The following is a 20904-nucleotide window of genomic DNA, read 5'->3' as shown; positions in this document are numbered from 1 at the left end:
TTTCTGAGAGTTACAAAATAAGTGAAATAGGTCAAAACATAACTGTGCTATGTCATTCTACTGGGCAATGGTGGTTCAGTTATTGCAAAATGTGTTTACAACAAGTCTTTAACTTAAAGCCTTTTTAATTTTCAAAAGGAAAATTGTTTTAAATAAAGTCACAATTATGAGACACAAAGATTACGTATCAATTTAGAAGACAAAAGTCACAAATGTACAGTAAAGCCACAATTATGAGCAAGTTGATATTGCAATATATAGGTGCACTTGTGGTCAAAACAGGCTTCCATTATAACAGATCCATCAGGGGAGATAATAAGGAATATGCTGTCTTTTCTTTAATGATTTGAAGTTTTGTTAGAGAGAAAAAGATAAGAGGCTCTTACAGTATTTATAAACAAACTTTACCCAAAAATGAATATTCTGTCACCCTCATGCTGTTCCGAATGAAACATTTTTTAAAAATATCTTTGTTAAGGATCTATGAAGAAAGTTAAGTCATATAGGTTTGTAACATGGATGAACAAATGATGACGGAATTAGCTTTTTTGGTAAATAAAAACAAACGTTTGTGACGTTTTGAGCAAAGGAAGCACAGATGTGGTTTGTAGTGCAGGACAAAAAAGACATACATGGTACTTAATGTTTTTCTCACACATGCACATATACAGACACAAATATGTGCAGCGATGTCTTCTTTTCTTTCATCTGTTTTTTTTTTGGTCTCTGTTTCTGTACTCAGATATGCTGCTTCCTTCCCAAACCCTCAAACACACTTGATTGAGGAGGTGTGTGTGTGGGTGGGTGCAGAGGGTGCTTCAATGCTTTCATCTCAGGGTGACACAGAATCCCTCCCCAGTATTATATCATCTGCACCTGCACTCAGTGTGTGTTTGCCTATGTGTGTGTTTTTATGCATGCACAGGGGCAACCACACGTGCCTCTTTAATGTAAACTATTGATGCTGACAATATCTTAAGATGGCAAAACACAAGGAACCCCCCCCCACACACACACCACCCCTCACCACAGAGTATGAATCAACAAAGCTTTTTTGGAATGACAGTAAAGGGTAACAGTGTAGCTAAAACAACATTGTACTTCTGCATATTTTGCTTAAAACATAGTTCAAGGGATAGTTCATTCAAAAATAGAAAAGTTATGTCATCATTTACTCATTGTTCTCTTGTTTCTAAAATATATATTTTGATGAATGCTGGGATACTAACAACATTGGACCCCACTGACCTCCATTGCTTGGATAAAAAATAAAATAAAATAAGAAAAAATAAAATAAAATAATATAAGAAATAATAAAATAAAATAAAATAAATAATTAATTACAGAATTTTCATGTTTGGGTGAAATAACCTTTTAAACCTAAAGAAGTTGAGAAAACGGACCACAAGGGCACAAAATGAAGTTTTTTTCACAATTCAGAATAAGAGTGCTTCATTTCTGATTGTCACAATGCCTCTTTCTAACCTTTTCTCCTTAAGTTTAAGAAATTTTTATGCCAGCCCTGTTTCAATGGCTAGACATGCTCATTCAGTCTGTACATGCTCAGAAGGAAATAAGATCCTCTTCCATTTTGTTTGTTTTTTTGTAAGGGACCTGGCATCTTTTCCCATAATTCCAAATAGGTATTGTTTCCCTTCGGTGTATGACTAAATCAATGATTAATCAATTAAGCTAGTTGCAAATTCTTAGAATAGTTTTGTATCCTAATGATCATACTGTAAAAAAAATGCTTGTGTTCATTTCATTTATTTATTTTATTTGATCTCGTAATTCTCAAAATGCCATAACTCTATCTTCTGGTGAAATTACATACAGACATCTGACATCTGTATCTGGTTATGTATAACAGACTCACAATTGGATCTGCGTCCATCCAATCAGTAACCGATGGATTTAAGTTTCTACTATATTTATATCTTTTCAACAATCTGCAATATTTTTTAAACAAAGCAGCAAAACAACAATAGCACAGTCTTACTCTGTATGGATAAAAGCTTTTTTAGAAATATATTTCAACAAGAGAACATTTTCTGTAAAGCTGTTTTAATTATGCACTTTAAATATGCATTTGAAAAGTGCACTACAGTTAAACCTGACATAAGTTATCAATTAAAAATAAATCCAGTTAAGTATGGCGTTCCACAAGGATCTGTCCTAGGCCCTCTGCTTTTTTCAATATAAATGTTGCCCCTACTTCCTCTACAGTCAAAAGTTTTATTAGACAGCAAATTGTCTTTTGAAAATCATATTTCCAATGTTACAAAAACAGCATCCTTCCTTCTTAGAAACACTGCCAAGTTACAAAACATGCTACATGTTTCTGATGCAGAAAAGCTAGTTTATGCATTTATGACCTCTAGACTGGACTATTGTAATGCACTGCTAGGAGGTTGTCCTGCATCTTCAATAAACAAGCAACAGCTAGTCCAAAATGCAGCTGCTAGAGTCCTTTCCAGTTCATGAAAACATGATCATATTACCCCAATTTTAAACTATTTGCACTGGATAACTCAGGGCTCTAGAGTGCAACCAATTTTGTCACACGTGCGACCTATTTTCTCAATGGTGCGACTAAAAAAATATCATAGGTCACACCAGTGCAACCAGCCGTTCGAAGGGAAAAAAGTCTACGCAACTCTGAAAGTTTCCCTGTGGTTCAACAACAGACACTAGAGCCCTGCATTTCAGCCCAACCTTTTTTTATGCCTGAAAAGTAATTACCATAAATGTGACGGGGGGGAAATTAAGGAGATATTAGATTTTTAATAAATGTGTTTTCTGAGTCTGTGTAGCAAGGATGTAGATGCCGAGCCTGACTCGCCCCCTCGCACCTTTAGAAAGAAGTGCAACTTTACGGATTATGATTATAATTAAAGAGTTTTTGTTTTCGATTTTTTTCCGTTAAGTAGTCATTTAAAGCTTTCTATAGATATATTTATCATGTCTGTGAGTCATTTATTCACTGAGGTTCGGTTCATTTTTGTACTCCTGTTAAAGACGAGACAGCATAAAGCGCATCATGTTTGTTTTCTTTATTTTATAAAAGAACAATGTTTTATTGATATTGTGAGTGCACACAAAATAAAAGTAGACCCTTTACAGTTATGAATGATTCATTACTCTTACCTTAGCAAAAATGATGGTGTATCCACTGAAAAAAATGAGGTCACCTCAATGTCCTGCAAAGCGTCTCCGCAAAACTATTGTTAATTATCTATAGATTTGATTTTAGGCAAGTCGTGATGATTTGAGAAGGCTAAATTGATCAAACATAGATATGTCTGCCGCTGGCTGCTTGGTCGTTTTATATATATAAGAATTTGTATTTGCTAAGAATTTGCTGCTAGAGAGAGTGTGGAAAGCTGGTTTAGCAAAGGCCAAAGATCAAGAAGGCCAAACTTCAGGAGTTGGCCATCCGAGGGGCATGTGCCTGCAATGAAGGTTAGTCCATAAGACATTAAGCCATGAGATGTTCAGTTTGAAGCCCTTAAAACACTTAATTTAGATTTTCTTTTTATTTAATTTATCTTGAGATGTTTTCAGTTTAAATTTCACCTCAGTGAACCACTTTAAGCACCAACACTTTTTCAGTAAGTTACCTTTCTTGTAGAATTGTGCTTCAAATAAAGAACTTTATATTGACCAGATTGTTAGTTAATCATTTACAAGTCAATACTACCTATATGGACAACAATTTAAAAAAAAAAAGTTAACTTGTAAAACTGCGGTGTTAAATGCGATGCTGTCAAATTTTGTGTTGTTGGACCTAAAGAAAAAAAAAACAGGCGCACCAGTGCAACCAGTGCAAAATGTTAGTCTAGAGCCCTGTACCTATTAAGTTCTGTATCAGTTACAAAATATTATTACTTACCTACAAAGCCCTGAATGCTTTAGTTACTGCATACCTAACTAGTCTTCTATCATGCTACAATCCATCGCACTCCCTATGGTCACAAAGCTCTGGACTCTTGGTAGTTCCTAGGATAGCAATGTCCACTAAAGGAGGTACAGCTTCTGGGTTCAGACACACTCTCTCCATTTAAATCTAGATTAAAGACACATCTCTTTAGTCAAGCATTCACATAATGTATCTCATAACCTTGTAGTTCAGTTACATCTGATCAAATGCACATTTTCACTCTTCTGCTTGGGTTGAACACATAATTTATTGCTTAGTTGGAACAGCAGCTATGCTAATTTCTCTGTATTACCTTCTATGTTTCTGTCACAGCTTCAGTCTGGATCCAGTCCTTACAAAGACCTGAGATGACCGAACACCTGAGAAGAGATCATGCCTACCCCCAGAAGACCTCAGATGATGCCAACCCTCAGACAACATACAAAACTAACAAATTTTGCTATTAGTTTGATTGCACATAGTCATTGCTGTTAATAGCGTTTACCGTCTGTCTAATTACATGACATTAACTAACTGCTTGATTTTTGAGATTTGCATCGTGAAAAGCGCTGCACAAATGAACGTGAGTTGAAAAGAATTAGTTAAATGTGTTGAAATGTGAAATACTTGAATGCGTATATTTTGCTCTCTTCTCTAGATCTGTAACTGCAAATCTGAACTTATACATTTTCAAGAGGACTTTGAAGATTAAACACTAGAGAAATGAAGAGTGTTCAGGTCCTGCCACAGATTTTGAATAGAATAAATAGTTTTCAGACCGGGGAGTAACTTAAGCACCAAGGTTTGATTTAGTTCTGACTCTTCTGAGCTGCATGTTACAGTGTGTCGAGTAACTGATACATGCTGCTCAAGTGTTCACAGACAGGATGTGCTCTAACCTTAAGTACAGACCTCAGAGCTGCAGGCTTTTTCAGAATAACTACACATTCACACATGCACAAACATAAGCGTTTAGCCTTAAACCTTGATAGCCCAACCCTAACCATAACCCTGTGTTTTCTTTCTCTCTGAGAGTTTCTTTCTACCTTCCTCATTCTCTCTGCTGCTCTTATTTTTTGTTTCGGTTACCTGAAACCTCTTTTTCCTCAATCCTTCTTTCTCAAATCTAAAAAGTCCTCGTTAATTCACCATGCAACATTATACCCAAGCAAACACATTGAAGGCCAAAGTTCTGTTTTTGCAAATTTTCACAAATATTATTAGGCACTGATCTCTTCATAGCATTATGTGCATGAGAGAGCGAGAGAGAGAAACAGAGAGAAGAAAGAGAAAGTTCAACCTTTAAGACACTTTTGTCCAGTCTATGTAGGTGTTTGGTGTGTGGGTGCGTGGGTGTGTATGTATATGAGAAATATAGAAACTGAAAAAGCTCTCCTTCCTGCAGCTATAATAATAACAGCACTGAACAAAATGCTTTTTCCACTGTATTTATACAGCACAGTTCTGAATAAAACTCAATCTAACCAATACCTAAACTCATTCCTGTTTTAAACAACACCGTGTGCACATAAATTTGACCCTGAGAACAGAAAGCAACACCGTCCTACTTTGATCGGCTTCAGTTCAGCCCTCTAAACAATGAGAGACATGTCTCCAATCACACCGAAGAAACCTCAAGGAACTGATCGCTACAGACCATCTACAGTTACAGACATGAAACACAGCCCGAAGAGAGTGAAATATGGATGAGAGACACTTTCTCAAGTGCTACGTGTGGAAAAACGTGAAACAAACAGGATTGGGGAACTTGTAGAAAACGGCTCTGTGATTAAAAGTGAAATATGAGACATCATTCTAGACTCCACCTCACTGGCATCAGACCTGACAGCAGGTTCCACAGAGGGAGAGAGTGAGTATGTGTATCCTGTTCTAATAAGATTAGACGTTGAGATGGGATTAGTTTCATCCTGGCGACATTCCCATTCCAGGCTGCCCTAAAGACAAGAGCATCAACCTAGCTGCACTGTCAACATCTAAACTAATGATCACAAACAGAGCTTAACCTCACAGATGGCGCTTCATAAGAGTGTGACAGAAAAACAGAAAATATCCTTTAATAATCCAAATAATGTGTTTCCTCCTGTTAAAAGATAAGATAGATTTGAATTCTTCTGGGAAGAAGTGGTCCTGACACAGTGAGCAGTGATGCTAATGCAAATGATACAGATTAGAGCCTGGGCTGCACATCTCTCCCTTGCAGGAAATGTATGATATTTTATGCTGGCTTGGCACTGATAAATTTGTAAAGACGCTGAAAATTAATCAATAGATGATTAAAAATAGGGATGCATTGATCCGATACTCAGGATTGGTATCAGCTTCGAAACTGGCATTTTCTGCGTATTGGGTATTGGTCAGACGAGACTGATCCAAATCCAATATTGTGCGTATACTATTGTGTTATTGCTGAGCCCCACGAAAAGCACAAAAACATTATAAAGCATCTAAGAATTTTTGGGCACTATCGTTTAGAAAATGCCTATTTTGAGTGAAAGCAGAAACACGCTGTTTTCGTGCATGTCTCTTTAAAAGCAAATGAGATACTGCTCCCGCCCTCTTTTACAGAATAGGGCTGTGCCTCTACAGCTCCTACATCAGATGCTCTGCTACAAAAATATCTGCTTGGTTTTTATTATAATGTCTGTCACTTTGAAATCTAAAATTATAATATGAACCTACGTCACAGGAGAAGGGAATTCTGAGTGGCACATTATTTTTTACAAGCTTAACGCTTACCAAAAAATAAAAATAAATTGCTGGGTTGTTCATTTTCATATTTCCTGGGCTGGTAGATAAACCCAATTATAGCACTTATACACGGAAAATGTCAGATTTTCATGATACGTCACCTTTAAAATCTGGGTCGGTCACCACATGTTCTATTTTTTGGTCTCATTCATAGTCACATTTATTTTGGTCACATTAATCATCTTTTTCTAATTTCTTCCTCATATTTCCCTTTCCATCATTTCTACTAGCTCATGCAGTAACTATGTCCTGGAAGAGAGTGTCAGTTTCACCTTCAAGGTGAATACAGGTAAAGTAGGACACTTGAACTTAATGTGTGCATATTACTAAACATCTGCATTGAGTTTTAAGCATGTAATATAATTGGATTCACCCTATCTATTAGACATGATGAGCAAACCTTCTGTTACTTCACACCTCCTGTCAACTGTAGCATTCTGGGAAATCTGACCACAATGTCATGGCACCCCGCTTGCTTTCAGTCTGTTTCCCTCATCTAGCCAAATCCTTCTCTCTATCTTTCTGTGCATCTCTCAGTATGATCACTTTTGGACTTGATTCTGTTGGAACGTCACAGGATATAACAAGCACACTAAAACCATCTTCCTGCAGACATGACCACAGCCACAAATAGACCTGCACCAGCATAAAAATGACTGACCTGCTAGCAATGCTTAATGGAGGAGAGAGAAAACAAGAGAAAGAGAGAAAGAAGAACAGTACGAAACTTCTTTGCAAATGAAACCAAAAACCACTTCCTGGATGTACTGATGACAATGGCCCAGATATAGACAGTGTTGGTGTAGTTACTCAAAGAATGTAATACATTACTCATTACTAGTTACTCCTTTCAAAAGAAATATTGTTACTTTACTTTACTTCATCAAATCACATAAGCTTTTAAGAAACGGTTTAATTTTCCAAAAAGATTTTTAATTACAGTAATATAATGTACCACATGCTGATCAGAGGGGTGTGGGAGGGATGTAAACCAGAGTAAAGTAAAGCCAACTTACACAGCAGTGATCAGATCATCTTTTCCCTAACACAATCAATATAATGCATTATTTCTATCTGCTGAATGTAAGCTTTTCCATATCCCAAGCTTGCCTGCTGCTCTGGGGACGTCACATGCATGTGCGAGTCATGAAAATTATGACAATAAATCTAGGAACTATTGTTGGATTTTAAATCAAGGTTGAGGCATCAAAAGTAACTAAGCTGTTTTATGGATTGTAACTGTTACATTACTACTGAAATCTTATTAGTAATTGGTTACACTACTAGTTGCTGCAAGTAATATTATTAAATTAACTAAATTTCTTGTAATTAGATGCTGCCCAACACTGGATATAGAAGCACTGATCGTAGATGATCCGTGATCCGTACGGACCAGACCCCGCGGTTTGGCATGCATGCGATTGACGGATTAACTGTTAAATTAAACCATCACAGAGTTAAAGTTTATAGTTTGCATGTGTTTTGTCTTGCAAATTTACCAATTCAAAAATGTTAAACCATTCAAGCAAAAGAGAACATGCACACTGTTTTCTACTGCTACCACTCACATCCAAAGCAAGCACACACATAAAGAGAGAGAGAGAGAAAGAGAGAGACTGATTCACACAGATTGATTCCTCTTTCACTCTATTTGAACAGAAACATACACACAAAGTTATGTTAAAATACCCATTTGGGCAATTATTCTGGTTAACACAGTCAGTTATGTCTTAAGTGAACCAAAACAGCTGAGAAAGAAAGCGGATGTGTGTCAGTATATTAGGCACATGCATTTGGTCTTAAAGAGACAGCATGCCTATAAATACTGTACCTGCTTCTGTCTGCTATACTTAACTTATGCAGTGAAGAGCACCATTGGGGTATTTTACAATTATTGCATTTCTGCACCTGAATACTAGTGTTACTTACTTTATTAGTAACTTTATGTCATATTCATCCATGCATGTCATTTTTGTAATTTGCTGATCCCAAAAATTCTCAGATCCGTGACTCAAAATCCGTAATATGGTCTGAACCGTGACTTTTGTGATCCGTTGCACTACTACTGATCTCTACCTTGCGACCCAAAGAGCTCTATTTTGACAACATGTCATTGCTGTAGTAATGGGTGACCTAACATTGCTAAACCAGTTGGCATTGTTGCATGTGTTCAAACCAGACAACTCTAAACATCATCAAGATATTGATGTGCTTCTTTCTGAATCCAGATCGTCGGGGCACACATTTAGCTTGCATGCATCTGTGCTCAAATGTTTGTTTTCAGTGTGAATTAAGGTTTTCACACAGGTATATATGTGTGTGCGCAAGACTTGCGTGTGTCCTCTGTTTACACTGCAGTGTTGTTTGGTGCAGTGCTGATGCATGTGACCACCGCTGAGAGCTTTTATACTGGACAAGAGCTGGGCACAGAACAATGGCCTTTGATTAGAGAAGAGGTCTGTCTCTCTCTCTAAAACTCCTCATGTGGACCAGAGTGACGGTGTAAAAAAAGGATAACTCATTCTTCCGTTGTGAATCCCCCCCCCCCCCCCCCCCAGCTTTTTGCCTGCATGAATGTGTAGACTGTCACCATCAGGGGCATATTACTCTGTCATTGCCCATGCCCACAAAACCAACAGTTCTGACGTCTAGATTAAGGTCATTCATCCCCACTTCAGACCCTCTGTGCCTATTTTTCAGAGCAACGGTGCAGATCTTTGATCTCAGATGTCTTTTTTCATAACCGGATGTTTACAAGAAAAGGACAATCTGAAACTGTTTATCTATAGTCGTGTTACTATATTAGCAAAAGTATCATGATATCAAGTAGCATTACGATCAGAAAAAAAGGAACAAAGATGTCGCTGGAGCAGTACCCTTTCAAAAGGTACTAATCAGTACACTTTAGGGACTAATACTGTATGTTTCACCTAGAGGTAAATAACATACAAAGATACAGCTTCTAGTTTTTTTTATGAGAGTGAACCTCTATAATTGTTTTGATCAACTTTTAAATGTACAGTTGTAATAAAAAAAAAAAAAAAAAAAAAAAAAGAAAAAAAAAAAAAAAAAAAAAAATATATATATATATATATATATATATATATATATATATAGTTCTGTTTGTTTCTGTGTCTTTCTTTACTTTCACACATTGCAATTCAGTTTTCACAGAAAAATTAAGGGTAGACTTTGTTTACAGTAAACAGGGTTCTCACACCTTGATTAACTTCATATTCAAGGACCTTTCAATGACTTTCCAGGTCCAATACACTCAAATTCAAGGACTTAATGTAGGGACATATTTCAAGTGAGAGGGAGGTTACATCGTGTTATCTTGTAAGAAACGTTGTTATAGTTTTCTTGTGTCAAACACAGCTATGCTAGAAAATAAATACATTTGGCCATATGACAGAGGACTGATATTCTATTTGTTGTATTTCTGTTTTGCATAAAACTGAAGAATATTCGGTACATCCTAAACTGTATTTTAAAATGATCTGATATTAACTTTTGCATGGATTTTATTGAAAAGAGCTTAGGCTCATGTAACCAGAAGTTTTAAGATATATGAATATGCTTTTAAGTTTTTCTTGCCTCATGGGTTTACATTATCTTAACAAGCAAAGCAATGCAACATTAATTTCCGGGTGTGTCTGTGAAACATAAAGGTACCACCCTAGTAGTTTTGTGCGCGCATGAACCATATTGACCATATTTTTAGCTTTCCAAAAAGAGCACAGTGGGTGAGGGTGGGGGACTGGGGTGTGGTTGGTGGTTAAAGTAGTGCCCACAGTTGTGCAATGACCATATCCCAAATATATAAACTGAAAATATTTCATTTCCATACCTAAAATACATATTTTACAGTCACTATTATGCATATTGATCATAAACACAGCTAAAGGCTGATTTATACTTCTGCAACATACCTACACCATAGCCTTTACGCCATATTTCATTTATACTTCTGCGTTGTTGTCCTAGTCTGCAGTGTCCACATGCATGTTGCTTTTGTAACCAGCAGTACCACGACAAAAGCCAAAGAAGAAGCGGCTCGTCGGATAAGGATTATAGCCAGGATGGCTGGCAAATAAATATCAAATCATTATTTAAAACTACAAAAAGGAGACAACAAGAGAAGAACATTGTTGGACGATGTATAATACTATGTATGCATGAAGTGCACATCAGGCTACGGTGTAGCTACAGAGACACTGCAATACTGCTGTAACATACAGTAAGTAAACTGTGCAGCCCTAATGCATACAGTAGTATGGAACCAGTGCTGTAAACATATTAATAACATTTGACAATAATGATTGAGCTACAGTCATATCTGACCTAGGATCAGTGTCCCTGCAAGAGCATTACTCATACTGGGAAAACCATCCGTGATCATCAATAGATCTGAGAGAAGAAAGAAAAAAAGAAAGAACGAACAAGTAAAAAGGCATTCAATGTTGCTAAAAAGGTGACTGATCAAAAAAAACAAAACACCTGACTAAACTCTGTCTACACTAAGTTGAGCTTCACTGTTCTGACTGAAGTATAAACCCTTGGACGCTTCCTGTTTTGTGGAGTGTGTAGCGTGAATCAAAACCCTCCGCAGCTATTTTTAGCAGCAAAAACATGCTCTGAAATGCAGAGAGTGTCAAAAAAGGAAACACAGAAGTAGACTTCCTTCCTGCTTCGGTTTTCTTCATTGAAATTATGAAAAGAATAGATGAGAGAATGTGAGTGGGCGTCAACATGGCCTGATGGCTTCCATTTTGTCCTGACTGGAGATGCTATTGCTGCTACGCGTGTGTCTGTGTGCTCATCATGACTGATGCTGTGTTATGACATGTGCTATCTGTCTTCATTAGCAAAGAAGAGAGATGGAAACTGACATGCACACTCTACTATCAATCAAACTAACAACCCAGTAGCTAATTCTTCCTCTTTTTCACGGACACACATTCAACTTTGTGACCGGGCTCATTCATTTCACTTCTGTCCAGTGAAGTTTCCAGCATTTAATTTTTTGAAAGCAAAAAATAAAGGCTGCATATAGTGACAAACTGACAGTCAGTCAAAACATAATTAACATTTAACATACAGTTACATGTTTGAACCAATGACAATTTCAAAATAGAAACCAAACAACTCACAAAGAGGTAGATTGGAGATTTGATTTATCACTTGTCAGTTTATCGCACCTGGATTGTGTGTAGCGAAGAAGCTCAGTAGACAGCATGTGCTGGGTTCCCCTGGGCAGCTGTTATGATTAGAACAGAGCTTAAAGCTACCTGCTGCATCTGTGCCTCTCGTTCACTTGTCCTCTGCTCTCTCTGCCACCTGTCTCTCTCAAACATGTGCCCTCACAATGTGAGAAAGACAGTGCTCATTACGGTGGACTCTTTCTCCAGAGGATAAAGGACTGCTAGTGTGTGTGTGTGTATGTGTGTGGATCAAGATGAGCAAAAAAATTTATACAGGTGTGTCTTAACCAATGTTACATCGCTTAGCGCTCACCGCTCACTATAACAGAATGATGGCAAGAAGAAAGAAAGAAAGTAAGAAAGTAAGAAAGAAAGAAAGAAAGAAAGAAAGAAAGAAAGACAGACCTCTAGAAATTCCAGCCCTCAAAATGAGACACAGCTATTATGACCACTGTATAATGATTCATGAATGATCAAATGACTCATATGAGCTGGTTCTTTTTAGTGAATCAATTACAGTACACCAAAACTAGTGTAGCCAGATTTCCAGAAAGAACGACTGTGAGCCAACTCAATCAAAAACATACAGTGATCAGTACATTCCAATCGATTAATGACAAATAAACATTAACTGACCAAAGAACTATTTTTTTAGTGAATCAAAAACATGCAGTCTAAAAAACTCATCAGATTCTCAAAATTAAGCACTCTTAGGAGAATGAATGAATGCATGAATGAAACATTACATTTTGGTTTAAGTACTGTTATGTAATATAAAGCTGAGGCCAATTTTGGGACTGCAATTATGCTTTGAAAAAATAAATTTTATACATGAAAAGCAATAAAAAGTCTAGCCTGTGTAAACATTCTGCTATAATTATGTAGTCTTTTGGCAATGCAGATGCATTTTTTCATCATTTTGTTTTTCTCTCAAAAGTACTAAAAGAATCTTTAATCAGTTAATGCCAATCTTTAATGGATCGAAATCAGACTGCAATCATTAAATTCCTTACGATTTTCATCTCTTATTCCCGGTGCTCTTCATTTTTTAGTTAAAAACCTTTACATTAGTAAACACACATATCTCGCCCTCTCTCTCAAACACAGACACGTTCGACAGCTAGTCCTGTTATTTAAATGCTCTGCAGTCTTTCTGTTCCCTGAACCTTCTGGACAAACCAGAGATCCTTCAGGCCTCTGTCAGCCTCTCTTTCTCTCTCTCTCACACTGTCTCACTATCTCTCTCTCCTTTCTCTTCTCCCTCTCTCCGCTCCATTGCCTTAATGGACTGTCAAGGCAATGATGGACGATGCTTTTCTAATTAGGTTTTCAAGTTTAACCTAGAAAGAGAGAGAAGGAGAGAAAAAGAAAGGGATGAGAAGAGAGAGAAAGACAAGCTAGAATAAGAAAGAGATAAGTCAGGTACTGCAAGGTGAACGCAAAAAGTAAAACAAGTGTTAAATGATCAGAAGCTGAAGAAGTGCTTTGAAATTAGGATTTAGTTCATCCATGAATAAAAATCTGTTGACTCAATTAATTTATACTCATCATTTACTCATGTTATTCCAAATCCATATGCTTGTTACACAAGTTCATAGTGGAAAACAACAGTCCATATGATTTACTCTAAGCATTCTGAAGCTTCTGATAGGAATAAGTCAAAAAATAGCATAAAGATTTCAACAACATGAGTGTGAGTAAATAACTGATGGATTTTTGGGGGAGATATAAGGAGAATGAGTTCATGAAAAATATTTATATGCATTAAAGTCTCCCATCTGCGACTTCTAGTTCCCTCTGTCTGTCCGGCATCTTGCTCTCTCTCTCTCTTTGTCCTTCACAATAACGTATTTGAGTATTAGAGTCTTTCTGTATAGAGACCCACAGAATCCACTGTGACAGGACATCAATACAAAAGGGGTTTAAAGCTTCTAGTGAACGAGATGAGAGACAGAGATACATACATACAGGCTGTCTTTGCTTCTAATTACTTTTAACTTATTAAAGACAATCAACTTATCAGACAGCCTATAAAATATAATGCGATGTTAATTAGAAAACAAGGTTCTGTAATTGTTCTAATTTGATTATGACATCCTGTCTATATACAGTATCCTAAAGCTAAAAAGCCAGTTTAGACAAAATAAGTGGAGCAGAGATGATGGTTAGAAAGTTTCTTGAAAGCTCAGCTGTCACAGCTGTTTTCTTTCTGTCTTGGAAATATCTGACATAGTTTAGCAGGTGATACCAGAAAACAGGCAACCTTGGCCATCCAAAATTAACTATGAAATCTCATGTTACCCAAACCATTAAACAGCCATTAGTGCGAGACTAAACTCACTCCGGGTTACTCTCAGTCACACACACACACACACACACACACACACCGTAACCCTTGACCTTTTCCTCCCAATGAATACAGTTGGTCTTCAGTGTCATCCACATGAATGTTCAAACAGAAACACCCAGGAGTCCAAGAAACATTCACAGTGCCCTTCAACATCAACATCCACATGGTCTGCATTTCTTAGTCTTCTTAAAAGACAGAGGACAACTGCCTCAAATTGTTACAGTGTTCTTGGACAAAGTTTTCTAATGCAGAATCACTAAAACCAGTAAGAAAATACTGATGTGGCTAGGGATGCACTATTAAAATACACACCACACTATTTTTTCTATAAATTAGAATTGAATTACTTAACATCAAAATCAGTAGTGAAAAAAATCATCAAAACATTATAGTGTACAGCATGAAAAAAATTTGAACATTTTGAGATGTTCAGGATTACAATTAACAGTGTTACTTACAAGTGTTTTTAACTTAAGTGTTAGACAATGCCAAATGTAAATCTAATCTAAATGTAAAAATAGAGGAAATGAGGATGCACCATTAAAATAAATTTGCCAAAAATAGATAAATTTAAGATAAATTTGCCAAAAAAAAGTTTTTGACATAACCATAAACCACATTTAATTAAAAAATAAAATAAAAATTATATATATATATATATATATACACACATACATACATACAGTAAAGTATATATTTATAATGTTATATTTATACATTTCCTCAGTGTCACACGTTCCTCTGCAGTGATTGTACAGTTTACTTCTCTTTTTTAAACTCTTAACTACAGTGTGCTTTCATTCCATGAAATTCTGCCCCGATTCTCATCTTAAACTTCAGCTGAATTTGTCTTGTGTCATTCTGCCTCACAGCAAATGGACTGAATGGACACACTCTGTCTCTCATCTAACAAACACAAAACTCAACAACACACATACTTTCCCTTCTTGCCTGCCTCCAGTTTCAGCACACAAAATTAATGATAGCACTAACAAAAAGGTCAGCGAGAGAGATAGAGTCTTATGTAATTCTTAACCCCTTGGAGAGGAAGAAAGAGAACAGGGCCATCTAACACACAGAGAGTACTGACAGTGTGCACTGATAAACGTGACCCTCAGAGGAAACCTGTTACAGGATATATGTAGACACATCACTGTTACTCTCTTCTTTTTCCTAATTCATAAACACATACAAGACCCCTGCATACTTCCTCCTCTGTTTACTGCTATCTCATTAAGTCTCATTTTTCTCTCTACACAGATTTTTAAAGAAAGAGATTACTAGTGAGTACAGAGATTATTTAAAATAGTAAATGTGTTTATTAGATTTTGATTAATTTAATGCACCCTTGTTAAATAAAAAAATACTGATTTCAACCTAAACATCATCTTATCTATTTTTAACATCCAGCACGTCAAACATACTGTAGTATATTAAAATACATGTTTAAGTTAATAAAATACATTTACTTTTCTATTTAAAGGTGATTATCAAAACACTCATATGGGGTAACTGTCTAAGACATTTACAAACTCACAACACGTTAACTGTGATTTTACACATTTAAATGTCAGTGTGTGCAGAGCAACAACAGGTAACAAATGCAGTCTGGCTGAAATGACATGTCACACTTCATAATGCTTAGCAGGGTTTAACATGTATGCTAATGAAGGGGAAATCACTAATGAGCAAGAGGAAGAAGCATGCAGTGTTTGCTGACATCAATCTAAGCAAACACACAATTAATTTTCATCAGGCACATAATGTACTGAAAGTCAAATTCTGCTAAGCAGCATTAGCCTGTCATTAGCCGAGCTCGACATCTGATGACCCTCCAACAGACCGCCGATGACCGTTTATTTACTGTCTGATGCTGCAGATAAAAATAGTAAGTGCTGACTAAAATCACCATTTCCTGTCTGACTTACTGGCTTTAGATGACCTCAGGATACAAGTACACACAGATTTTTTGAGTAGAGTTTGCAGTTACAACACATGCTTCACAGAGAATAATTCATTAATTCTTTCAATATGATCTACTGCGTGTAAATTTACTCCTAAATGATACATAAATCAAAAACCAACAGTGGTTGATCAGACGGTCTCTTTCTGTTGGTTTGGTCAGATAAAGCTGCGTTGTGGATCATAGTTCAAGCCGCAAATCAGAAGTCTGGTTACACAGGGCTAGCTCGTGAAGCAGTGTACAATGATTCAGATCATTACATGTTGTGTACAAATCCTAAGGTCCGATAATGTAAAATATAGAGTGAAAGTTCTATGCCTCTCTCAAGTAATATGGTAAGTGCTTGTAAAAATATCCTTATTTTCTGTCAAGGTTTATGTGTATGCAGAAAAAGTAAAAATTAAAGATACAATTCGCAATTGATTTCTATGAAGTTCTATTTGTTGTATTACTTTTAAGTCTGAAAATTTCACAAACAAATAAAAAGCAGGCCATCAGTAGGTTTTTTCTTTTGGATGTTGTTGTGGTTTGTTTTTAAAGAACGCTGAAAAAGAATCAAGGTTTCCAAAAAATTATTAATCAGCACAACTGGTTACATTATGGATCCCAAACAATTTCAAATGTTCCAGGTTGTAAAAAAAGAAAAATATCAAAGAGCTTTCACATCAAGTATCAGCAAAGTATTAGACACTATTTGACTAAATGAAAATGTTAACTTAATTGGCATCTGTGTAATTGCCAGATTCGATTAGTTCAGCTTCACTGGCTTGCTGATACTGACTAATATTCGGCTAATTTCATCAACCGCACTGTCAAGATAAATATGACTGACATGTGCTGATCTGGGATCAGGTTCATCTTATTATAACTATGATCTAAATGTCCATGTACACAAAGCCATTGCTTATTTGAGATCTGCTTACACTAAGCAGATCAGATGGTTTAACTGATCTGAGGTCAGTTTCAGCTTTTTAACAGAGATCAGGCAAAGATGAAACACTCAAGCAATGGCGTTTAAGGCCTGATCTGAGATCTGTTTTCAATGGATCTTCTAGAAATGATCCAACAAAGCTTTATATGATTTATTATGGTGGCAGTGCAATAAACCTTTGCACTCTGTGAGTAGCATTACAGAGTGTTAAATGTAAAAAAGTTGTTCAATGGGCCAAGGCCAAACAGTGTCACAGAAATAAATAGCTAGTTACTAAGTGACTGCTGAGCCTAACTGTAGAAGACAGAGACATCTATAACCTCACATTGTTCTGTCATAATGACACCCAACTCTCAGGCTATAAAACAGGTGGCCTCACTGTTCCAGTCACTTTTAACACTTAGGATCTCACATGGGTCAAAGGAGAAAGGTCACCTGATACATGAATACTGAATTGTGGGGGGTGGGAACACAGGTGAGGTACTAAATTCTGCTACACTTTTTGCCTGCAGGGTCTGTATTCAAGTCTTATTCTTTTGTGGAAGCTTTCTACCACAGGATAAAAAATACAAAAAGTTAATTGCAACTTTTTATCTCACAATTTAGACTTTTTTTTCTCAGAATTGCAAGATATAAAAGTCACAATTGCACGTTAACCTCTGATCTTTACATCTCATTCATGTAAAAAGATATAAATGTGCATTTCTGAGAAGAACTTAGAACTTAGAAAAAAAGGGAACTGTGGTTTAAAAATGACCCTTATCTTATTTGTATTTTTGGTGGAAGCGAAAAAAAATAGAATTGTGAGATATTGTTAAATGTAAACTCAGAATTGTGAGACAAGAAGTCAGAATTCTGAGTTTATATCTCTCAATTCTACATTGTGAGAAAGAAAGTCTGAAATTTGAGATATAAAAAAAGTCTATACAATGAATTGTGGGATAAAAAGTCACAATAACCTTTTTATCCTATGACCTTCCATATTTTCCCGACATGGATAGCTATATATAAACATTTATATAGGGAATTTTTCACTCTGTCTGCTCAACAATTCTAACAATTCTGCTGTTCTCATCTAATCAAAATACAACACAAAGCTGACACAATAAACAGGGACGTGTGAGGGGTCAAGGGTCAGCTTAGCCCTCAGTATGTTCATGAACAGACTGACCTCTACACCAAATTCCCCTCTTTGTCAGGACATACAATCTTTCAGCTTCAAACTAATAACCAATTAATCAATAGCACTTGGGCTTTTGATGAACAAAATTACATGTGCATCCACTCTGTAGACTAGATGCGGTCTTGTGTAGCATAATAAGATTGCTCATGACTGTCTCATATCCTTTTGTCCTTTCAGTAATAAACATTAGTACAAACTGACAGTGATATTGTACATACACTGTACTAGTCATAGTATGCCAAGTATTGACTGATTCTGAGCCATCAGTGACTGTCCCCTGGATCAATATGTACTGCAGCTTTGGCTATACAATGTCTCTGTGTGTGTGTTTGTGCACACTTGTTAATGAGTACTTCATCTTTTGGGGTATCAAAGTGCGACTCCAGCCACATTTCTCACAGAAAACAAATAAATAAATATCTACTAAGCATAATTGTAGTAGTAAAAAAAAAAGTGAACAACCTTGGCTCGAATCTGACCAGAAGTGGACACTTTTCGGATGAGCTTGTGCGAGGTCTCCTCAGGCTCCCCATCACTGTCCGATGATTCGTCACCCGCCTCGGCTTGAAGGTCCGGAGAGGTCAGGGACTCCCGGGGCTCGCGGACGTAAAGGACATTTGGATTGAGCTTCGAGGCCATGGCTGTGCGGTTGACACGGTTTCCACAGCACTCGTCTCCTCCTTTGTGCCAAGTCAGCTCTGAAACAGAGAAAGCATTGCTCAATGGCAGTTAACGGTATTGATTCCCAAAGAGACGACTTCTGCTTTCATTTTAAAGCTCTATAAACTATAGCGTTCATAGCAAATTCACTTCCTCTGTTTTGATTGTGCTGAGCATTGAGGCCAACAAAAGAAACCACAGCACAAACCAAAAGACGGTTAACAACAACAGGGGATTATTTAGTCTATTGCATAACAGCATTAAGGGTCATTGGAAAAGGATATCTGAGGTGATAAAAAGAATCTTCTAAAACACAAGATCTAGTGATCTTTGTGTTCATGCTGATTTCATGTATAAAACGTGGTCTAATAAACAAGAAAAAGTACCAACATTTTTAAACCTTGAATACCTCAAATTTAATTGTTATTTTCTGTCACAGGAAAAAATTGCAAATTGATTTGAAAAATGTACAAAAGTTTTCAAATATTTCACATATTAGTCAAATTTTCAAACAAATTTGACCTTTTTTTTAAATAATAACGAAACATTATGCTAAACTACTTCTTTTTAAAATGTCTTATTTTTCTAATTCATCTGTTACTCCTATATATATATATATATATATAGAGAGAGAGAGAGAGAGAGAGAGAGAGAGAGAGAGAATAGATACCATCGGCACCATTAGATTTTACTTTAAACCTCACAGAATCACATATCCAAATGCATTTTAATACATAAAGTGAAAACTAAGGCTTATCACACAAAATGCATCCAGGTCATACTTAGGAATTTATTTTTGCACAACAATAGATCCAGACAAAATAACGAGAGGCACGCCATTGGCCCTTAAGCAGACGGTGAAGCCCATTAGAGCTCGGAATCGATACAAGCCCATCTGACATGATCCACAGACGGTCGCTGTCAGGGCTTTGAGAGATGCATGAACTCGCTGACTGTTGCGCGTGTGTTCACAGCTGCGCATTCGTTGCGCTCACAATCATTCGTTTAGGCGACACTCTGTTATCACCTTCCTTGCCGTTAATGTAATTAAATCGCCCACTTGCCCCAAAACATTACGTTAACCTGTCTCCACAGAGAGAAAAAAACCGCGACGCTTTCTGCATCGGACTTCAGTTTATGGCACACACATCTCCTGTAAACATGAAATAACTACCTGTTATGATGTCGCGCGTCGGCTGTCTACGTGTGAAAACGAGCCAGTCGCTCAGCAGAGCAATAAAGAGACGTTAGAGTGAATAATGCCATTACTAATATTTAGACCCATGCGTCTAATGGATTTGAGGAGATTATATTGACACGGATATCTCTGACTCAGTAACACACCAGCTGTGCTCTCGTGTCTTTCAGACCAAAAACAGCCGTGTTGGAGGCAGCAGTAATGCTGTACATACACAATTTCGCGATATCACGAGAGCGGCGTCCTCCGGCTCCTTCGTTTGAATAAAAGCGTTAACGGTTTGTTTCATAGAATGCTCGCGGCGTTCGGTCACCACTTTCTGTATTGACAAATAGACTCAACTCATGATTCCGTGTGCCACGGTTAGTCCGACTAAATGTAAAGGTGGACGTGGATGTGGTGTTTTACCTCTATGGTGCGCTGTCGGTTCCCGTTGACCCTCGTTTGCGTGTTCTTGTTGCTCTCGGTGGTCTCTCGCGCAGCGCGGTGAGATAGCCTACTGTCAAATCTGCTCCTGTCGCGCACATACGCGCGCGTACGCATAGCATCGGATAAGATTTGAATCGAATGGGAGGGGTGAGCGTCTGTGTGTCAGCACATCTGGATGGCTCGACAACAGATAACGAAGAAATATTTGAGAGATTAATCCATCAGTATTATCTTTTACTGCTGTTCCCTATGCTGATATATAATGTTTCGCTTTTGAAACTTTTGACTCCGGGGTGTG

At 37.0% G+C, this 20904-nt stretch overlaps 1 protein-coding gene across 1 annotated transcript in view; it reads right to left on the bottom strand.

Moving 5' to 3' along the window:
• The window catches only part of si:dkey-172j4.3 (diacylglycerol kinase delta), a 57390-nt gene extending 36486 nt beyond the window's left edge, over nt 1-20904 (bottom strand). The window contains exons 1-2 of the mRNA XM_052561480.1: nt 20586-20904; nt 18782-19017 (exon numbers count right to left, since the gene is read on the bottom strand). Of these exons, the coding sequence (XP_052417440.1) occupies nt 18782-18958 (177 nt within the window). The 5' untranslated portion in view covers nt 18959-19017; nt 20586-20904. The remainder of the gene's footprint in view (nt 1-18781; nt 19018-20585) is intronic.

The sequence above is a fragment of the Carassius gibelio genome, chromosome B7 (assembly GCF_023724105.1).
Source record: "Carassius gibelio isolate Cgi1373 ecotype wild population from Czech Republic chromosome B7, carGib1.2-hapl.c, whole genome shotgun sequence".
Lineage (NCBI taxonomy): Eukaryota > Metazoa > Chordata > Actinopteri > Cypriniformes > Cyprinidae > Carassius > Carassius gibelio.
The sequence above is the reverse complement of the archived record's forward strand: the minus strand, read 5'-3'. Positions and strand labels throughout refer to the sequence as shown.